The sequence below is a fragment of the Sitophilus oryzae genome, unplaced genomic scaffold (genome assembly GCF_002938485.1).
Source record: "Sitophilus oryzae breed Bouriz unplaced genomic scaffold, Soryzae_2.0 scaffold_377_pilon_pilon, whole genome shotgun sequence".
Lineage (NCBI taxonomy): Eukaryota > Metazoa > Arthropoda > Insecta > Coleoptera > Curculionidae > Sitophilus > Sitophilus oryzae.
The window spans coordinates 742,694-762,166 of NW_022146948.1; the positions used below are offsets into that span (position 1 = coordinate 742,694).

Here is a 19,473-nt window from a genome sequence, read left to right on the forward strand (position 1 = left end):
AAATAATTTGTTTAAATATTGACTCGCACTTTGAGCAATCGTTTCGACGGCGTTAATCGTTGGGTAATAGGTCGAGCACAACATACTCCCGGCCTAGAAATCGATTTCCATGGGCTATTTTCAGTAACAGTGCTCTATATTTCGTTGGATTGCATGTAAGAGGTCTTTTGTTTGAACCGACAATTAAACCTGCTTTTGTAGTAAAGATAAATGTAGTTATTATCAGTGATATCTAAAATTCAAAACTATTATCCTTTAATGATTACCCAGTTTCACTTTGAAAAACCTTTGTGTAACTTTAGCAATATTTCGAAAAATAAATACAAACTATGATTCTTAAAAACAAACGGTTGAGTGGAACTTAATACGCTTCCTCACGAACATACCAGCATACAGACAACATTAATGCCCGGACCCCATTAGCCAACACGCTACGCCACGCGGTGCCATGCTACCCACGTCATGAAGATCAGTGCGTATGTTTTTCCATTTAATTACATGTATTGCGTACACACTAGGCAACACGCCACAACATTCGACGCTATAACACGCTATGACACGTGTGATGGTCGATTCGTCGGTCCCAGATCTCACCGATGTGTGTTACGGCGTGTTGTTCCCCGCCTGCCTCTCTAGTCCCCTTGTTCCAATACATTTTCTAAATCAAGTGTCCTTTTTTTAATTTTACATTCCACGAGGTTATGTAAATATTCAAATTGTTCTCTGTCCATACAAAACTACATATGGTACCGATTAGGATCTGCTTCGAGTTCTTTAATTAGCGTATCAAAGGCACCATATTTATTGCGTTTTTTGTTTATTTTGTGTACCCAAAATCTTTTTTTTTTGCACTTTCTAATACAATAGCAGCACCTGTACACTTCTAAAAATTCTTCGTCACTGGAAGAACTGCTTGAATCAAACAGTGTTATAACTTTTCTAACGGATATTTTCGAATGCAATAGAAAACAAAAATGTTTTTTGAGTGTTCAATCAGTAAGAATATGAATTCTATTATTAATTTTAAAATTTAATAATCAAAAATTAAGGAAAGAAGGTTAATGCAGATTGTGAAGTTAAGGTATTATGATTATAATATCGGTATGGGTATCGATATTTCTACTATTTTCGTATCCCTAGTGACAACTTTTTTAACTCTAATAAAAATTTCAGGCGTGTTAACACGTGTTACCTAATGTGTACACCTATTCCCACGTCGCAACACGTGGGATAACGTGGCATCGCGTGGCATCACGTCGGGTGTTGGCTAATGGGGTCCCGGCTTAATTATAATAATGATTCTTAACATTTTCTAAAATATATATCTATGCTATATTTTTTATTATATATATTTAATTATTATTTATTTAAAACAGGATAATACTTACTGATAAATTGGAGACATATATAGGAAATTCTACAAGGAAATAGATTATAACATACAGAGTGCGCCTAACAACTCAGATTTTGCAGAATTCTAACAAATTCTCATTTTAAAAATAGATCGACTTGAAATGGACGGTGTTACTGCTACTTACATTTCCTTTATCAATCAATTATCGTTTTTTATTTCTTTGATACTCCATTACAAGGCTGTTAAAACAAATCAATATAAATTATGTCACTCACCATCACTGTTCTAGAGTAATATCTTAAACAGCCTCTACACTATGCGAAGAACTCTTCGAAACATATCAAGGTCGCATTTCGATTTATTTCCAGTTGTCTTGGCCCATTTCGGTTTGCCTCGACTTACTTTCGATTCTTAAAAGCGCCTGAAAACTACTCGTGAGGGGAGCGTGGGGGATCTTTTTTGCGTTTTTTGTTGCCTCGTTCAATTTTGTTTTGTTTTGAGCTATTTTCAAAACGTGGCGGTATCTGTATCTAAGGCAAAGAATTTTTTTTTCATAAATCTCAGTGAAATAAGTAAACCTAGACATTTCTAAAATAGCTGTTGTTACGATGATATTTCGTTAATTACATCTCGTTTTATGTTATATTGATAAATATTCCACAAAATTAATATACATATAGATATTTAGGAACAAAACTTTTCACTTAAACTGCAGGAATATACTTAATTACAATATTTTTATGATTTAATTTTATTATAATAAATTAGTATTATAAAATTGTATATGATATGTTTGTTTACGGCCCTAATTGATTAATATAACAGTAGTATTGCTTGATGAGTAATACTGGTAACGTTATTAATATATCGAGCTGATTGGGAAAATTATTGACTGACCCGATGACAACAAAAGAATGGTCCACGGATATTTTTTAAATGTTATTGTTGTTAAGAGAAATCTAAACGATACTTTCATTAGCACCCAGCATGGTTTGATATAAATCCATTCAACTAGTATTTATTATGCAGGAATTTAGACAATTAAAACTAGGAAAACAAAACCAAATTCGTAAACTAAACTTTGCTACAGACTATAGTTTACTTTACCATAACCAGAAATAACTAAATAATTAGACGATTTTTTAAATAATTTTGTGTATATTTTGTTCATGAGGCGCAATACCGTGGATTATAAGCCGATAAATGGTAGACCGCCAGCTAGTCACTGTTTTATATTTTTTACTTTATTGTAATTAATAATATTAGCCAATGATTAAAACTAAATATTCTTGCGTAACCTTCGAGGAATAACTGTTTTTATATCAGTTTTTCCATGTTTAATTGTTTCTGAAGCTACCACAACGTTTGAGCTTGATTGTGTCGTGCTATTTCACAAAAAAGTACGATAAATATAAGCCAGTGTTATAAAAATTAGTTTCCCACGTTTCCTGAAATAGATCGAGACCGACCGTGATTGGTTGTTTGTTTTTTTATTGTTAATCTTATATTTATCGTACTATTTCCAGAAATCTGCGAAAAAAAAACCATTGCGAAATGTTTTACGAAATATTTCCAGAAATATTTCGTAAAACATTTCGGGGATAGTATAGAGGCTGTTTTCGAAAAGTGAATTAATTGTTAATATTTGTTTCCAGGTGTCTTCGCTGACCTCGTCCCCCGACTCCTCACCCTCGCCCATCGCTGTCGCCCTCGGCCAAGTCAGTTCCCAGATGCAGATGCCCCCCGGCACCCAGCAGCCCGCTCTCCAGATCGTCGGCGTGCAGGGCTCCGCGCCCCCCAACGCCAGCATCGAGCAGAAGCTGTGGGGCGCGGCCAACTCCACCACCACGTCGCCTCACTCCCTCAGCCCCAAGGCGTTCCAGTTCGAGACGGTGGTACCGGGTGGCGGAGGCGGCGGCGGCCCCCAAGGCAAAGTCTCACCCCTCATCCGCGACTTCGTGCAGGCCATCGACGACCGCGAGTGGCAGAATTCGCTCTACGGACTCTTGCAGAGCCAAACGTACAATCAGTGCGAGGTGGATTTGTTCGAACTCATGTGTAAAGTTTTAGATCAGAACTTGTTCTCGCAAGTGGACTGGGCGAGGAATTCTGTCTTTTTCAAGGATCTCAAGGTCAGTATTTCCAGATAGTTGAGTGCTTTGTACTATACATGGCTAAATATTGTTGGTTATTTATTTGGAGTGGTCAGAATTAAAATGGATCAAGGTCAATTTCCTACTATTTTAAGTTAATCATCTTTAAGGTTGATTCTCACTATACCTTCCATATCAGCTCCCTTCCGTTTACATAAAATATTATATCATGTAAATAAATAGAACAATGCACACTATCCTTCGATACATTTTTTTGGCGGACGGACTGAAGCGTATCGGAAACAGCGTTGTCAAGTTCTTACATTTGTACCAGCTCTGTTAAAATTTTGCTGATATTTATTTATTCTTTCACCTCTTAATTAAATCTATTACCTTTTTCAAAAGATACAAATTTTAAAATAAAACTTTCGTCATGATATAAATTGTACAATAAAAAGTATGGAACTGACACGGTACGGAAGCTTACGTCGTCAATACAATAAAAAATACGGAACGGATATGGAATGGAAACGGAAGGTATAGTGAGAATCAACCTTTATACGTTTATAAAATATTGTTTTTTCCAGTATGGAAATGAATCAAGTCATACTTCACGCATTAAGCAGGTATAGCCTGTTTCTGTTTGGTTTCTGAATATTCTCTTGGTTCCTTAAAAATTAATTTAAATTTAACGCTGTGCTCGATTTTAACATACGTGCTAAAGTTTACAGCTATTTTTTTTATAAAATGGATGATAATGAAACAAAGTCTCAACCATTTACATCAAGTAATTCAGATTATCAGCCATCTGAAAGGTCTGATTCTATCGATTCTGAAAGTCGTTTGATTTATCATTATTTTCAGTATTTCTATTTTTCTTACAAATACTTAGATATCTAACTGATGACTGATTTTGTTGATCTGAATAAAACTTCACGAGGAAGAAAAATCTTATCACTTCATATAGACGTAACGTAATACACTCTAAAAGGCAACACATGAAAGATCTTCCCTTTATCCCGCCTATATGCCATAATTTTTATAAAAATCGAAGAAAACACTATTAATAGACACTGCGAAGTCAACAAATTCTATTATCTAAAATTTCAAATATTTTCAGAGTTAAAAAAAATATAAAGAAACATTCTTAAAAATGACCACAGTTGTATTTTCAGTTACTTTAGTTTGCAATTACTATTTAAAATGTATTAAAGCATTGTGTCTTTTTTTCCAGCTTGTTTTATTTTAATTAAGTAACATTAAAAAACTTTAACTCTCATTTTCTCCATAATTATCTTCTAGGACTTGATCGAGTTCTCTTCTGAACCCCTCATTTGTTACTTACAAAAGACATTAAACACTAAAAGTTACTTATAAACATCCAATTTATTAAAGAACTAAAATTGTAAATAATGATAGCCCATAGACATCGTTTGCATACCATCTGCCTGCAACTATCATCCAGGTTCCGGTTCTTTCGGATCTATATCATTGTAACCTTTAATTTTAATTTAACTTTATTTTAAAATTTAGTTACATACATGAAGTAGTCGCGTTTAAAAGTTTTAAAGTCCGTTAGGGAAATCGATATTTGCGTTTTACCAAATCCGTATCTCCTGATTTTGGCTGTTTTAATTTACGACTATGAGGCATATCATTACAAACTTTACATACTAATAAAAGACAATGGAGACACAATTACAGCCTTCCATCAGAACTGCAACATAGGAATTACTTTATGCTAAAAGCAAAAAAATATATTTTTACGAAAAAAAAACTAAAACTAAATTTGAACTTAGTCCTCGTTTGTTGATTTTTTTGACAAATCCATTTTTAATGCATTCCATTTTGCGGTACACCATTATGACTGTGGTACACCATTATCCTAACATGCCAACGTTAACTCATCAGTGTCGGACTATATATCTTTTTGTTACAGGGTATGTTATCAGTTCCCTTGATTTTAAGTTTCGATAAACTAGTTTGATATATTCAATGCAGGTTTTCGATTTATTTGATATATTACATTTTTTAAACCCGGTCGTAATACATATACTTCATGTGTCACTCCGACATTAGCAACTGTCGCTTTATGCTTAATTACAGTAATAAATATTTAAATCTCTATAAATACGGCTATTTTCCAGCCCACTCACTTATGTTTAGTAACGCCATAAATTATATCTAAAATAAAATTATGAAATTAATACCCAGTGGCCGTTAAGAAGTCGAATTCAAATAAGAATAATACCAGAACAGCTACCGTTTTAGAATTTTAACAATATCGTTGGAATAAAAAGAAATAATATTTGGTAAATAGTAAATATACACGGCACAAAAAACGGTATTCGTCTATCAAAAATAGTAGATAAAATAGTACTTTATCCGCAAGGGTAGATTAAATGATACTTTAACAGCGAGGATAGGTTAAAAACTTTATTTCTTCTCGCACGTTTTTTAATTGCTTCCATTTTTGAAAATTTTTGTATTCCTTTTCATAAGTTATTCGGGATTTAAATGGAAGTAGTTTGGATATGGCGTTTGTCGCCTCAGCCTGAATATCTGTTGGTAATTTACTTATTTTTGAGCCATTTATGGCTCCATTCAATCAGTAATCGACACGAAAGAGAATTAAAAAATATTGACTCAAAACTGAAAACTAAAGAGACAGCTTTATTTATTTGTCAAATTACATAGAAACCAACGCCAACCTAGCACAATCTTTTTTCTACTCTCGTAATAAATTCCTTGAAATAATAATTTCTGAATATTTTTTAAAACGTAACTCGATATGGAAAACAATATTGTTTTATACACGGCGATAAAATTGCATTATCGTCTCCCGAAATTAATTCACTCGCTAATTTTATCGCTCGTGAATTAATCTTTTCGGTCGACGATGAAATACCATTTTATCGTCTTGTATAAAATATAACTATTATATTATTTGGAACGTTTAAAATTGTTTAAAAAATTATTTGTGACGTTTGAAAAAAATAGCATGTTCTATTGACTGTTAGATATTTGAGATGCGAGAAATTGCGATGCTGTCAATATGTGCTCAACGCGCATCCAGAACACGATTCGCACGGCAACGAAAATGCCAAAATCGACTGCTGGGTGTTCCGCTAATCAAATAAGTATTCGAAAGTCGCTTATCGCTTTGAAAGCATAACGTTTTTATGTCGAGTTCCAGAATTCGGGTCCTGATCGGTTAAGATTGTGGCTTCGCATCATTTGTAACGGTATATTTTTTTGGATTTTTCTTCTCAACTCTAGTCTGAAAGACGTTGTGTAGCATGTTAATTTTTTATACTTTAAAAAATTCAAAAACTTAAACAAATAATCAATAATAAACAAATAAAATCACTTATTGAGTAGATATTTCATCCTGTGTATGAAGGACATTGCGTAGCTCGTTAATTAAATTAGGGTCCCTTCCATTCAAATGCGACGAAAAACGGACGGGTTAATTAGCGCAGTCGTGCCCACCGATGACAGAAATATGGGACAGATCGATTATACGGCGTACCGTGGGTACACAACGTGTGCAATATTGTCCGCGACCCGAATGCCCGACCAAGCCGAACGCCGTAATCTTGGACCGGCCACAGCCGCCAGCCGAAGCGATTGCCCAATTCTTCCTTTACCAAATTGAGCCGTATTTAAATAACTTAAAGATGGCGGCAGCTTGCGTGTTGCCGTGCTCTTTCTACTCTCTTTGTTCATTACTACATTTTAATAACTAATCTTACTCTCTATTTTCTTTTTAGGGTTCCGTACCCAGAGGGTAAAAACGGGAACCCTATTACTAAGACTTCGCTGTCCGTCCGTCCTTCCGTCCGTCTGGCTGTCACAAAGGTCTATCTTATGAACCGTTATAGCTAGACATCAGTTGAAATTTTTACAGATAATGTATCTATGTTGCCGCTATAAGAACAATTACTAAAAACAGAATTAAATAAATGTTTATAAATAAAAAAGGACTTTCACTAAACATTATCTTTTAAGTAATAATTTTACATAGAATCTTTCAAGTCCTCGGTGGCCGCGTGGTTAAATCGTAAGTACCTTGACGCTGCTATGACGTTGGAGCCGTAGTAAGGCAGGTTCGAATCCTAGTCAAGGCGACTTTTTTTAATCGTTTTTTTTTATTTTACATATTTATTTTTACTTTTTACATATTTATTATTGATTAATGCAATTTTTAGTATATTTAATGTGTTTCTTCATTTTTTTTAATTACCTATACGTGCATTCAAAATTTCAGCAAATCGGAAAAAAGTTTATAATAATATAGTGTCTAATGTTGTATAGATAATGAATGGTACGGAACCCTTCGCGCGCGAGTCCGACTCGCACTTGACCAATTTTTTTATATCTTCTTCATAGCAAATGCAAATATTGCAAAAATCGTTGGAACAGTAATTACTTCGTGCATAATCTAAAGTCGGGAACAGGCCTATCGGTTTCGATACCTGTATGCCGGAGGACGTTCTGTTCTCCGTCCCGGAACTCCTTGAATTTTCTCATACACCAGTTTACCCTCTTTTAATTATTTTGTCTTCAAGCCACTGTATTTTGTGCTAACTGTACTTGCTCTGTATAGAATATTCAGCCATTGTTTAACGTCACGTCATATATTGTTGAACTCCCTCAATCACTTACCAACCAGATGAAAGAGATTGGTGACGTCATTACGGCATTTCAAATGTGAAAATTAAAATTTGATTGTTGCTGTAAAACAAAATTCTATATTTTTATTGCAAAAATGCTTCAAACATTTAACCAAAATGAAGAAGAGCTCATTGCTAAGCTTATAAATAATTCTCGAGAAAGAGACGCTGGTAGAACACTCTTAAAGATCGCGCACACTATACCTACACGGACCAGTACGGACCAGCACAGCACAAACCTGCATCCTGCATGACGTCGCACACTTTACCGCCACAGACCAGCAACATAAGCGAGAGTTTCGAAAAAAGTACAGTTGTCAAGGCTCAACTACTAGAGCGTGCAATATAGAAGTATTGAAAATGAGTAGTTCAGACGAAGAAATTATTATTTTAGCCATGTTGTGTGAAGAAGAGGAGGAAGAGAAGGAAGCTAAGAAAAAAAGAAGATTTTGGGTTTACCCTATAAATCAAAAGAGAAAGCAATATGGCGAATTTCATCATTTGTTTCCTGAATTAAAAAGATTCGAATAAAAGTTTTTCCAATATTTTCGAATGTCACAAATCAAATTTGATTATTTTTTTTGCTATCGACTCCCATATTGCATCTTTTCTTTCTTGGTCTCTATATATAAAATGCTTGGCTCGTATCGCACAGCTCTGGATACTTTTGTACCAGTAAAATAAGCTTTTCTTCATTCATATTTAAAACGATTTAAATGTTCGAACAAAAATAAACGAAATCTAACTTACATCATGCGACTTGAGCCAGCTAGCGTACTCGAAACACTGACGAACCCTTCAATATTTGCATGTTTGTGGAGGTGTGCTGGTTCGTCGGTGCGCACATTAGGTCGGACCAGCACGACCAGGCATAAATATTGCCGGTCATATTTGTCCCTGACCGACACGACCTGTTTTGACGGTCGTGGCTTGTGGCGGTACGTGCTGGTACTGGTCTAGTGTGCTCTACTCTATTAAATAACACGGTCACCTTCACCGGTAGATTTTACTGGTCTGGTCCGTGCTGGTCCGTGTAAGTATAGTGTGCGCGATCTTTTACCATTGGACGCCGTATACGAAGTAATTACAATACAAAAGTGTAATATTCCTATGTAAAATACCAGTTGATAGCGTTTTTATAAAATATAGCGAGTTGCTGATGTTTTAGAAATCGGAAATTCAACAGTCCAAGGGATTGGGATTAAAAGGATCGTAACTGACGAAGAATCAAGAAAAAAATGAATAGATGCGGAAAAAAACACGGAACTCGCTCAATCAATAATATAGGAACGTACTTAAGATTTTCTAAACAATATGAACTGATCTCAGACACACCCTAAAACTGATATTTGACAAATAATGATGACGTAACGGCGAACGATAGCTGAATATTCTTTACATGTTCTGCGATCGATGGTTTCGCGGAGTCTCTTATAAATACATCCTTTTGATGTTCATAGGTTACACGCTGATATAGGTTACACCACACTCTGGGCGGATACAGGAATTTACTTTTTATTTTATTAACCCAAAAGCCTAATAATTAACCCAATTTATAGATTTTAGGGGGAGACCTGGCCCCCTCTGTATCCGCCACTGACCACACTCACTTGAGAAAATATAATATTTTCTACCTTCATTCAGTATTGCAGTTTCTTCACGATTCTCTTGTTGAGTTGATGTTTTTTGGTTAACTGGTTGTTAGTGTTCTTCATAGTTGCTCTAATTAAATCTGTGGTATCCCCATTTTGCTTGTAAATAATTTCTTATATTCATAATTTTCTTTGATAATGATTTTATGAAGTTTTAGATATTCTTTACTCTGCCATATAGGTTTCTGACTATTTCTTCTCTTACACATGTTGTACAGCTGGAATTAGGACAAAAATACTGTGTAGTGTGGGTAGATAGACTGATGTCAAAATTCTGTTGTGCTGTTTTTGTACTCTTTTTTGAATCTGAGAAAGAATCGACATGTTTTGGCAAAAGCCAGTATCAGAGACGGTTATGGCACGAATGGTTGTCGTTTTGGCGCACTCAGTGATGAGGTGTTTTGGTGTTTTCCCAAAATCTGCATTCGCTGTTGTTTCTTAGCTTCAATCTACTGAGGTGTTCATTGAGGAAAATGTCCTGGTACTGGTAAAACCCCCGATCCGAAGATTTTTCTTACTTAAATCAAGAAAAATCTTTGATTTTTTCTGGTCGAAAGTGCTGAGAAATTTCTTCGAGTGTCTCAAACCGTTGGAGGATTTCCATTCCAGGTTACTGATGGAATCTTCCAGATTCTTGATTTGGTTTCCACTTGGGAAGCAGAACGGTTTTGGTCCAGTTAATGGAGCGTTCGCTTCTTTTCTGGCGAGAAAGCAATTAAATGTTTATTTACATGACATTTGAAGCTATGCGAAAAAATGAAAACTATTTTAAGAAAATTTATTATTACATACTTTTTATTTTCGGATTTATGAACATAATGCCACGTTTTATTATTGTATTCTTATTTCGACACAACGCTTAAAATAATACACGCGATTCTGATCGTACGAAGAAGTCTGCCATGACATACATAGCCGAAGACAAACAATAGCCACTGAGTTTAACAGCTGTTTCAGCGCGCGCGACCGGCCTATTACATAAATTTCTAAGCGAAGATGTTTCTCGAAATGGACGAAATCGTAAATGGGATATAATTTATGCAAATCAGCAGACATTTAAGCAAGAAATCGCTAAAGAAAAATCGCTTTTGCCGTAAACTACTTTAATCTTTTAATTACCATTTAAATTGGCTAGTCTGGTTAAAGATTTTTGATTTTGTTTTTGATAAGTTGTAAATGCGGACTCTATATTCATGGTATTTTAATCATAAAAAATGTTTTTTATAATTATATGCTTTCAAATAGAAATATTTTTATATTGTAAGATTATCTGTGCATTACAAAGAATTTTTATTTATTTCACTAGATACATCTGCCATTTTTGTGTTATAACAGAAAGAATGAGTTAATATAGTTAAATAAAAATCCAATAAACCGTTAACACAAAAGACACCTCATGACATTTTAAAAATTAATTATAAATGTCAACTACATTTTTAGACATAAGCTTATTGCTAAAATCAAATTAGACAAAATAAATTAAGTGTTTTGGTGGGGCATCAGCCCAAATACGTCAAAACACCTGTTCCCGATAGATCATCGAAGTTAAGCGACGTAAGGCGATACTAATGGATAGACTGTTGTTCCATGGCAAGTTATGGAGTGTAAAAATTTATTGACACATACTGCTCATTTACGCCGGTTCAAGGCCGGATGAGATTAGACACTCGCCAAGTCGGTAGGCCATTGACCATGCTATGGCCGAAGACCGCGGTTTGGATTCCGCGTAAACAAAGTAGGCTCGGTCCAGTAGGGCCCGGTCCAGATGGGCCTTGGCAGCAAAAAGGAGACGTTGACTAAAAATTTACTCTAGTATTTAATGTCGATTAATCCCTAAATGCAATCCGATTGGTGGACTGCTAAAGGGGAAATGGCTTTAAAGAAAGAAACAAACTTTTTTTAAACAAATTAATTGGAACTCTCTTTGGGATGGAATCATTCTAATCTATTATCTTAGTGAAGGGAGGAGACAGAGGAAGATAATCGTTACAGGAGAATACTCATCATCATCATCATTCTCAGCTTATTCGACCATTTCCAATTATGGTGTTGCCTTCCTCTCACATATTTAGATACTCTTTTTGTAGTTGGACCCATTGTTGCCTATTGTTGGCTATGCGGGCCCAAGTTATCCCTGCTAATTTCCTAATATCATTGTCCCATTTCAGGTTTGGTCTTCTTTTAGGTCTCTTAATTCCTCGTGGGTACCATGCTGTAATTTTTGTGGTCCATCGGTTGTTCGTTCCATCTGGTGTTCTGCTCCAGGTTGCTACTTGAGGAATTTGATAGACAGAAGAATACTATACACACTATTATATACATCATTAAATGTCAAGTTGAAATCAAACGTTGCAGGAAAACAACTACATCTGCAGATGAAGAAAATGTTGGTTGCAGATGAAGAAAATGTAGCTTCCCTCCGTATGGCTCAGATTTAGCTCTCAGCGAAAAGCCTGAGGTCGTAAACAACTATTTTGTCGACAAAGACGCCAACTTCTCTATAGATGATTGTGTAGCTTTGCAAGGAGATTATGTAGAAAACTAAAATACAGAAGAAGAATAAAATATATTTTCTCGTGCTAATGTATATGTATATGTCAAAAGATTGGTCCGCGTAATTCAAGACAGTGACATAAAATAAACTAATTTACGATTTTCGTAAATGCTTGGATATTTATTTTACTTTAATTACACCAATATTTAACGACCAATAAATAAAATCCGACACTTCGCCTTGCGTGAAACCGATAAAACTAAGCGCCTGTCCCCTTCTTTGTCTGGCTTCTTTCTTCTAAGGCTTTGGCTCTTTAGCTTGATCGCATCCCTGCCAAAGCCCTCATCTAGGCCACTGTTAGTAGGTCAAGAACGGCCTGTTTGCAACTATTACGAAATAATGACTGTAAAGGATAAAGAACGAGCAAAGAGATATCGAGAATTTGATCGATTGAGAAACGGATGAGGAGATAGTAGTAAGTAATGAGAAAGTGCAGTGAAATGAAACTGAGAGTGGATTGGCCAGTTTTCGTCATTCTTTAATCGTACTTTATTTATTACGAAGCAGCAAGAACTAATAGAATTGAACAAATGTTACCGATTACTGTTATAATGAGTGTGGTAACTGTCTTAATTATCGTCACATTAAGAGTCCATTTCACTAGTCCGAAAAAGTAGCAAAATAAGCGTTCGGCATTTAACGTTTTATGTAAAACTGGCTAGGTATTTTTACACAAATGAAGAAGGAAATTAAAGATAAAGGATTATACTACATCCGTATTGTAGCACATCTTTAGACAACTTCTTTATTTTTAAAATTTTGATGGTCAAACATTAACAAATCATTCCTTATGTTTGGTCTAAATTTTCTCCAAAATAAAGACATAATTTAAAATTCCTTTACTATACGGAAATAGATTGAACATAGTGATATATAATTTATATGGTTTTGTAACAAATTGCTAATTAAAAAGAGATAGATAAAAATGCGATTTTTGAAGGCGTGTTGTCACTCTTTTTCGACTAACTTCGCGTTATTTATATCCGCTTCGATCCCTTATTGCTTATTAGCTCAGTCAATCCTTATTTTCCCCTTTTCGATGAGCACTTATTTAAACAAAATCCTATAGGAGATGATTCTTCTTACGTCTACCTTCCATAATCGAAAGGCAATAATTTGGTCTACCACTTTTTACTAAGTTGCAGTCAAAAGTTTCGGCAAAAAATTCTTCATTTTCTTGCAGCTTTTGGTAAGTGGTATTAGGAAATTTGATCATTTCGAATTATTTGTAGAATCAAGCACTTCATTGCCCATTTCGCTACTACTGAATTTTATGTTTCTCGTAAGTGGCAGCAATCTTGTGCATCTTCAATAAATATTAACATTTAACTTTAACTGAATAAAAAGAAAGGTCAGAAGTCGTTGTGAAGTAATCCTCTGTTTTAGTAAATAAATTTCTGTGGCATTTAAAGACCGTAATTTTACTTAAATCGCCTAATTGATTTTGGTTTATTTACTGCTTTTTATTAACTGACAATAAACATTCATTTTCAACAACTTTATTTTATTAACTGATTAAATAATGAACTCTTCATAAATATGAAATAAAGACTGTGAAAGGCCAAATTAAAAAAAAACTTTATTTTTTTTAATATTTTAAACTTTACAAAAGTATTAATTTTTGCGACATGATTGACAATATAAAAAGTCATTTTAACGCCTAGGCATAAAGGCATAGATAAAAGACTTATAAAATATAAAAAAAAATGATAAAAGTAAAGCGCTTTTAAGCAAAAAAATATATTATTAAACTGACATAAAGTGTCAAATTCAACGAGCGTAACCATATTTTCTCGATATATTATTATATACAAGGTATGACTTTTAAATATTTTTATATTATTTGGAACGTTTTATAGTATTTGGAACGAATATAACTGACGAATCGTATGACTAAACGAATATAACTGACTAAACAACTCTATGTTGCTTAAAAAAACATTTATGTTAAATAAAAACTTCTAAAGGGACTACCGTATAATCGAAAAAAAACGACCTTAAGTGGGCTCAGAAATGACGGTCTATGACATTCTTCATATAATTTTACAAAAAATAAAATGACAGACACTTCCAACCATCTTTAACGCTGTTTTTTCGATCCTATGATATATCGATAATATCGATTCAAGAGAATCAAACGACCGATGGAGCAAAGAACACAAATAATGGCCTCGCAACTTCCTCCGGACCAGCGGATCTAGAGCCCCCCCTCTTGGTGGAAGATTGAACTAACCCGAAAAAAAAACGTGGCGGCAAAAACCGTATTGCAAACAAAACGTTGCTATAAATGTCAATGAAAATAAGCGCGTTACAAAGACCGCGGGGGAATTGTGCAAGGCGCGCGCCCCACAATCTAGGTATCCGAAACTGTGTCAGAGGAATCGTCGAGTAAAAAAATTGTGACGCGCGGTTGCCGGATTGCCAAAACGCAGCGTAGCTCGTTCTTAACCTACCTACCTATAAATGTGGACGGGTTGGCGTGCAATGCGACCTATATATCGAAAAGTAAAGTAGGGCGTTTTGATAATGATAATAAAAACGTGGCATTTGTCAGTTATTAACAATTAAGTACTGTAGTGAAGATTAAGAAAATATTTATTAATCTTTAAAACTTTATACAAAAATATATTATGTATTTTATTTATTTGAATTTAATTTTTTAGCCATTGTGAACTTTTATGTCATAAGAGTTTACAATCATTCACATTGTTTAAAAATTTACAATTAAAATTAATAGAATATACTAGCAACAGCGTGCGGTAGTCAGTTGTATCCATAGAGGTAGCTTTATAATTAGCTTATAAAAAATAAACTTTTGATATCTAACCGTAGAATTTCTCTTGGCAGATGTTAATCATAGACCAAAATTATGTGTTACTCGTAAATTTTGAAGTATAATTAGTTAAAAGTTTTTCTACTAATTGAAAATTACTGCCACTAATTTTGACGTCCTGAAGGCTTAATTGAAATTAGATGAACAAATTTCTACGCTAATTGAAACCACTAATTTATTTTTAACACTTTTAAGATATTCTATAAATCTATACTTTGTCGTTACAGCATATACTTCTTTGTAAAAATTATAATACAATCGTATTTTTTGTCATGAAAATTGTATACTCCAACTGCATTCATTTGAGCTGCTATTCTATTGACACTATGTTGGTGCATTTTCTTTTGCGGTAGAAATCACCCCTAAAAACATTTGCACTTATTTAAGACACCCTGTATATTATGATTTTATATTCATTCGTATATTTGATTAAAATGAGACAGGAAATTGTGTCTTCAAATAATCTGAGATCTTATATGAATTAGTCGGATTCCGCTTGTCTTCATATATTATGTGCTAACAAGAACAAAGAAAGTATGTACCTATGTGTTAATTATCAAAAACCAACGCGTGTAACCCAATAAAGAAGTAAACCAGGTTTAATATTTTCCAAAAATGGAAAAATATATCTATAGAGCTGTTTAATGGTCTAATTCGTCAGATAAATTTCAGTTTTTAATTAGCAGTCACTATCTAAAGGCAAAACCTTTTACTATCTAAAGGCAAACCTAAGCACTTAATTTCAAAACAGAAACTTTAAATGGAGCTCAGAACCAAATTAAACGTAGCGCAAGACGGCTGGTTTTCTTGATTTGCTTGTCTTTTATATGCATGTCTTTTTTTTTGGTTGCAAACATTAAACGCTATTATATATTATAAACTCTATTTTTATAAACTATATTGATAGTTAAAAAACGGCAGTTAATTGACATTTCTACTATTTTATCAAACTGTTTCTTACTGATATTTTTAAGGTGCGTCCAGACCTGACGAAACGAGAGCAAGACAAGCGCGAGTCATTCCAAATTTGCTAAGTGTGAACGTGTCTCGCGTGAGCCTCGCGAGACAACCCACGGAGCCTCATTGCTATCCGTCGGTTTGCACAGTCTGGACGTGCTTTTGGTTGGCTCGCTCGACTGCGAGATATTGTGATATATGTGCTTCTTCTTAACCTTACCTATAAATTTTCTAGTTAACATTTTGTTCTAAAAAACGTATTTTGTAAAAGATGTCGTGTCTTGAAAAAACCGACGATGAAGAAAATACGACGAACCAAATACCATTTCAAAGATACAAAAAATTATTACTGTATGCGTTATTATTTTGCCATCGTTTGTTATTCAATTACAATTTAATATGTGTTTGGGTTCCTTTCACTATGATCCAACTCGCATGTCTCGTGGCAGGCTTGCCTCAAAAAATGGAAAGAACATGTCTCGCTTTCGTTTTGTCAGATCTGGATGCACCTTTAGGATCCGATCCTTACCGTTATTACCAACCTAGTTAATCTGATCTGATTTTACAGTTGTACAAATATAGAAAGAGACTTGGGGGATAGCACCGGTCGCGTGTTATTTTATATTTCACACGTCTCTAGCTATACTTGTTAAGTTGTACAACGGAATACAGTATGAATAGGGTTGCTCAAAGTGTCGATGGAAGTTGTTGCAACATAACCACTTCCATTTCATATAAATATGTTCATTTGTACTAGATTGGACTCTATATTCTCTGGACTGCTATATTTGGCTATATGTATGATATGCTCCAAAGTTTCTTCATTTTTGATGTAGTCTGCAACACAAAATATGAATCAAACGATAGCATTATTACCTCAAATTAGTTGACTATTCATTCCGCAGAACTGGTGGACTTAATTGTTATTAACAATCGTGCTAACAACGGCAACCATGTCGGCACACATAATCGTGATCGAAGAACGAGACGGGTGGCGAATGGAAAGAGAAAACAACAGAGATTACGTAAAGCCAACGAACAGTTGAAAGTGAAAATGATGGCGGCAATTTGGGCCAAGTTCAATAAAAATCGACGCGTTACACTTTTTTTAAATTGGTTTATGCCTCGAATTGAGGTTATGAGTCAGGCCGCCGCGCTTTTTATATCTATTTTAAAACGCTCACGAAACGCTCGTCATTATAATTGCAAATTTGCCCGATTGCTACCAAAAATGCGCCAGCCTAAATAGCTTTGTAGATATTTTTTCATCAATCATAATCTGTATTATTATCCAGAAAATTATTTACCTATAACACAAAAAAAAATTGAAAATATGAAAAAGATTTTTTGTGTCACTATCGCACTATATTTTGTTAAGTATATTTGTTTGTAAGTATTTTGCTGCGAAATGTAGAATTATTACATTTACTAGTCGAATAACTATAGTAAAATGTCACATAAAAAGGGCTAATATTATTCAAATTAATTCTGTGTTGATTTCAGGCCTATAGATCTTATTACACTTGACACTGTTTCAAAATCGACTGTTGACAAATCACTATAAATTATCTATATGTTTATATAGAAATATATATAAAAACTTTAATAAGTAATTATTGAATAAAAATGCTAAGGAAGAAATCTAATACATACTATTTTTATATTCATACATTAGAGACTGCAGTGAGACGTCAATTTGTTTTATATGGTATAGTATGGTTCACATTGACACATTTGAATTTGATTACATTTTTCTGGATTTATTGGAGTTTATTTTATGTTATTTCGTGTTTATTTTATATTGATTTAATACCAAGTGTACAAATTTGGAAAGACATTGTGTCTTGACAGACTTGAATTGAATTGAAGACAATGACTTGAATTAGAGTATCCAACATTACTTATTGGATGAATCTTAGAAATAAACCAACTGAAACATCTTGAACGACAATACTTGTGCAGAATACGATTTATCCCAGATATTTAAGCTAGCAATATTGAAGTATCATCTCAGTTGCGCAAATATTGTTGATATGATATGCCATGCAAATATTTTTAGAGGGAGTATATTTCGACCCCGGAAACACGATTATGAGGTTTTTTTCGCAAAAAAAATATAAAAAAATTTTGGAAATTTTTTTAATTAAAAAAGAATGTTTATAATTGCAACATAAGTAGTAGATTAAATTTACATCCAGAAAAGATCCAGTGTTTCGCAAAATTTTAGCAAAAATCATTTTTTTAAGTAAAATAACTCGGTTGTTTTGGATTAATTAAAAATGGTAAAGTAAAAATATGTTTCTTTTATCGAGATCTACCAGTCCTGAAAATATTGGCACTTGCTTAAGACTCATCCTGTATATTTAATTGTCTTATATCTATAAATGATGTGACAGTTTATATACCGTATGATCCAAACGGCGTCCAGTTGGCTTGGAAATGACGATGCCATATAATTTTACATATAAAATGACAGCGATCTTCATTTCATAGCCATCGATGACGCCGCGCCGCCGCTGTTTTTATTCGGTCATACGGTATAAATCAAGCGATCTTTCATTGTAGTAGTCATTTTGAATTTTTATGTGGTTATAGGTTACTCGGAAACCAATTAGTAACCTTTTTACTAACCTACAAAAAGATTTTTTTGTTGGTTAGTTAATAAGGTTTGTCAGGGAAGATTTCGAGTTATGACATCTAAAAACTGATAGAAAGTACAAGTTCTCTGTGAACTGAAATGGCAGACAAGAACTGTTATTCTCATGTATCCTCTCATTGAATAATTATAGAGTTTTCTATTAGAATAGATCTATAATGAAAAATAAAAACCGACAACTTAAAAACGTTAATTTCTTTAGTTTTTCCATTATCACTCCAATGCCACAACTTAGAAATTGCATTTCCACGTTAATCATTGGTATTTGAATCATTAACAACACGTCTACTATCATCAAATAGTACCAAAAAATCACAGGTTCAAACAAATCATCTTTGATGAACGCAAGTAACTGTACTTATATTCTTTACTATCGCTTCTATAACGTTTCATTTATTCTTTGCAGGTGGACGACCAGATGAAGCTCCTTCAACACTCCTGGTCAGACATGCTGGTCTTAGATCACATCCACCAGCGAATGCACAACAATCTCCCGGACGAAACCACCCTCCACAATGGCCAGAAATTCGACCTCCTCAGTCTCGGTCTTCTGGGGGTTCCCAGTTTAGCGGAACATTTCAACAATATAACCGCCAAACTACAGGAACTCAAATTTGACGTGAGCGACTACATCTGCATCAAATTTATGCTGTTACTTAATCCAGGTAAAAAGAAAATTGCTTGAATACTTTACACAC

The 19,473-nt window shown here is 34.1% G+C and overlaps 1 protein-coding gene across 1 annotated transcript in view; it reads left to right on the top strand.

The window, feature by feature from the left end:
• Positions 1-19,473, top strand: part of LOC115885212 (nuclear hormone receptor FTZ-F1) — a 101,532-nt gene that overhangs the window by 78,894 nt on the left and 3,165 nt on the right. Inside the window, 2 exon segments of the mRNA XM_030904041.1 lie at positions 3,010-3,486; positions 19,182-19,440. Coding sequence (XP_030759901.1) covers positions 3,010-3,486; positions 19,182-19,440 — 736 coding nt within the window.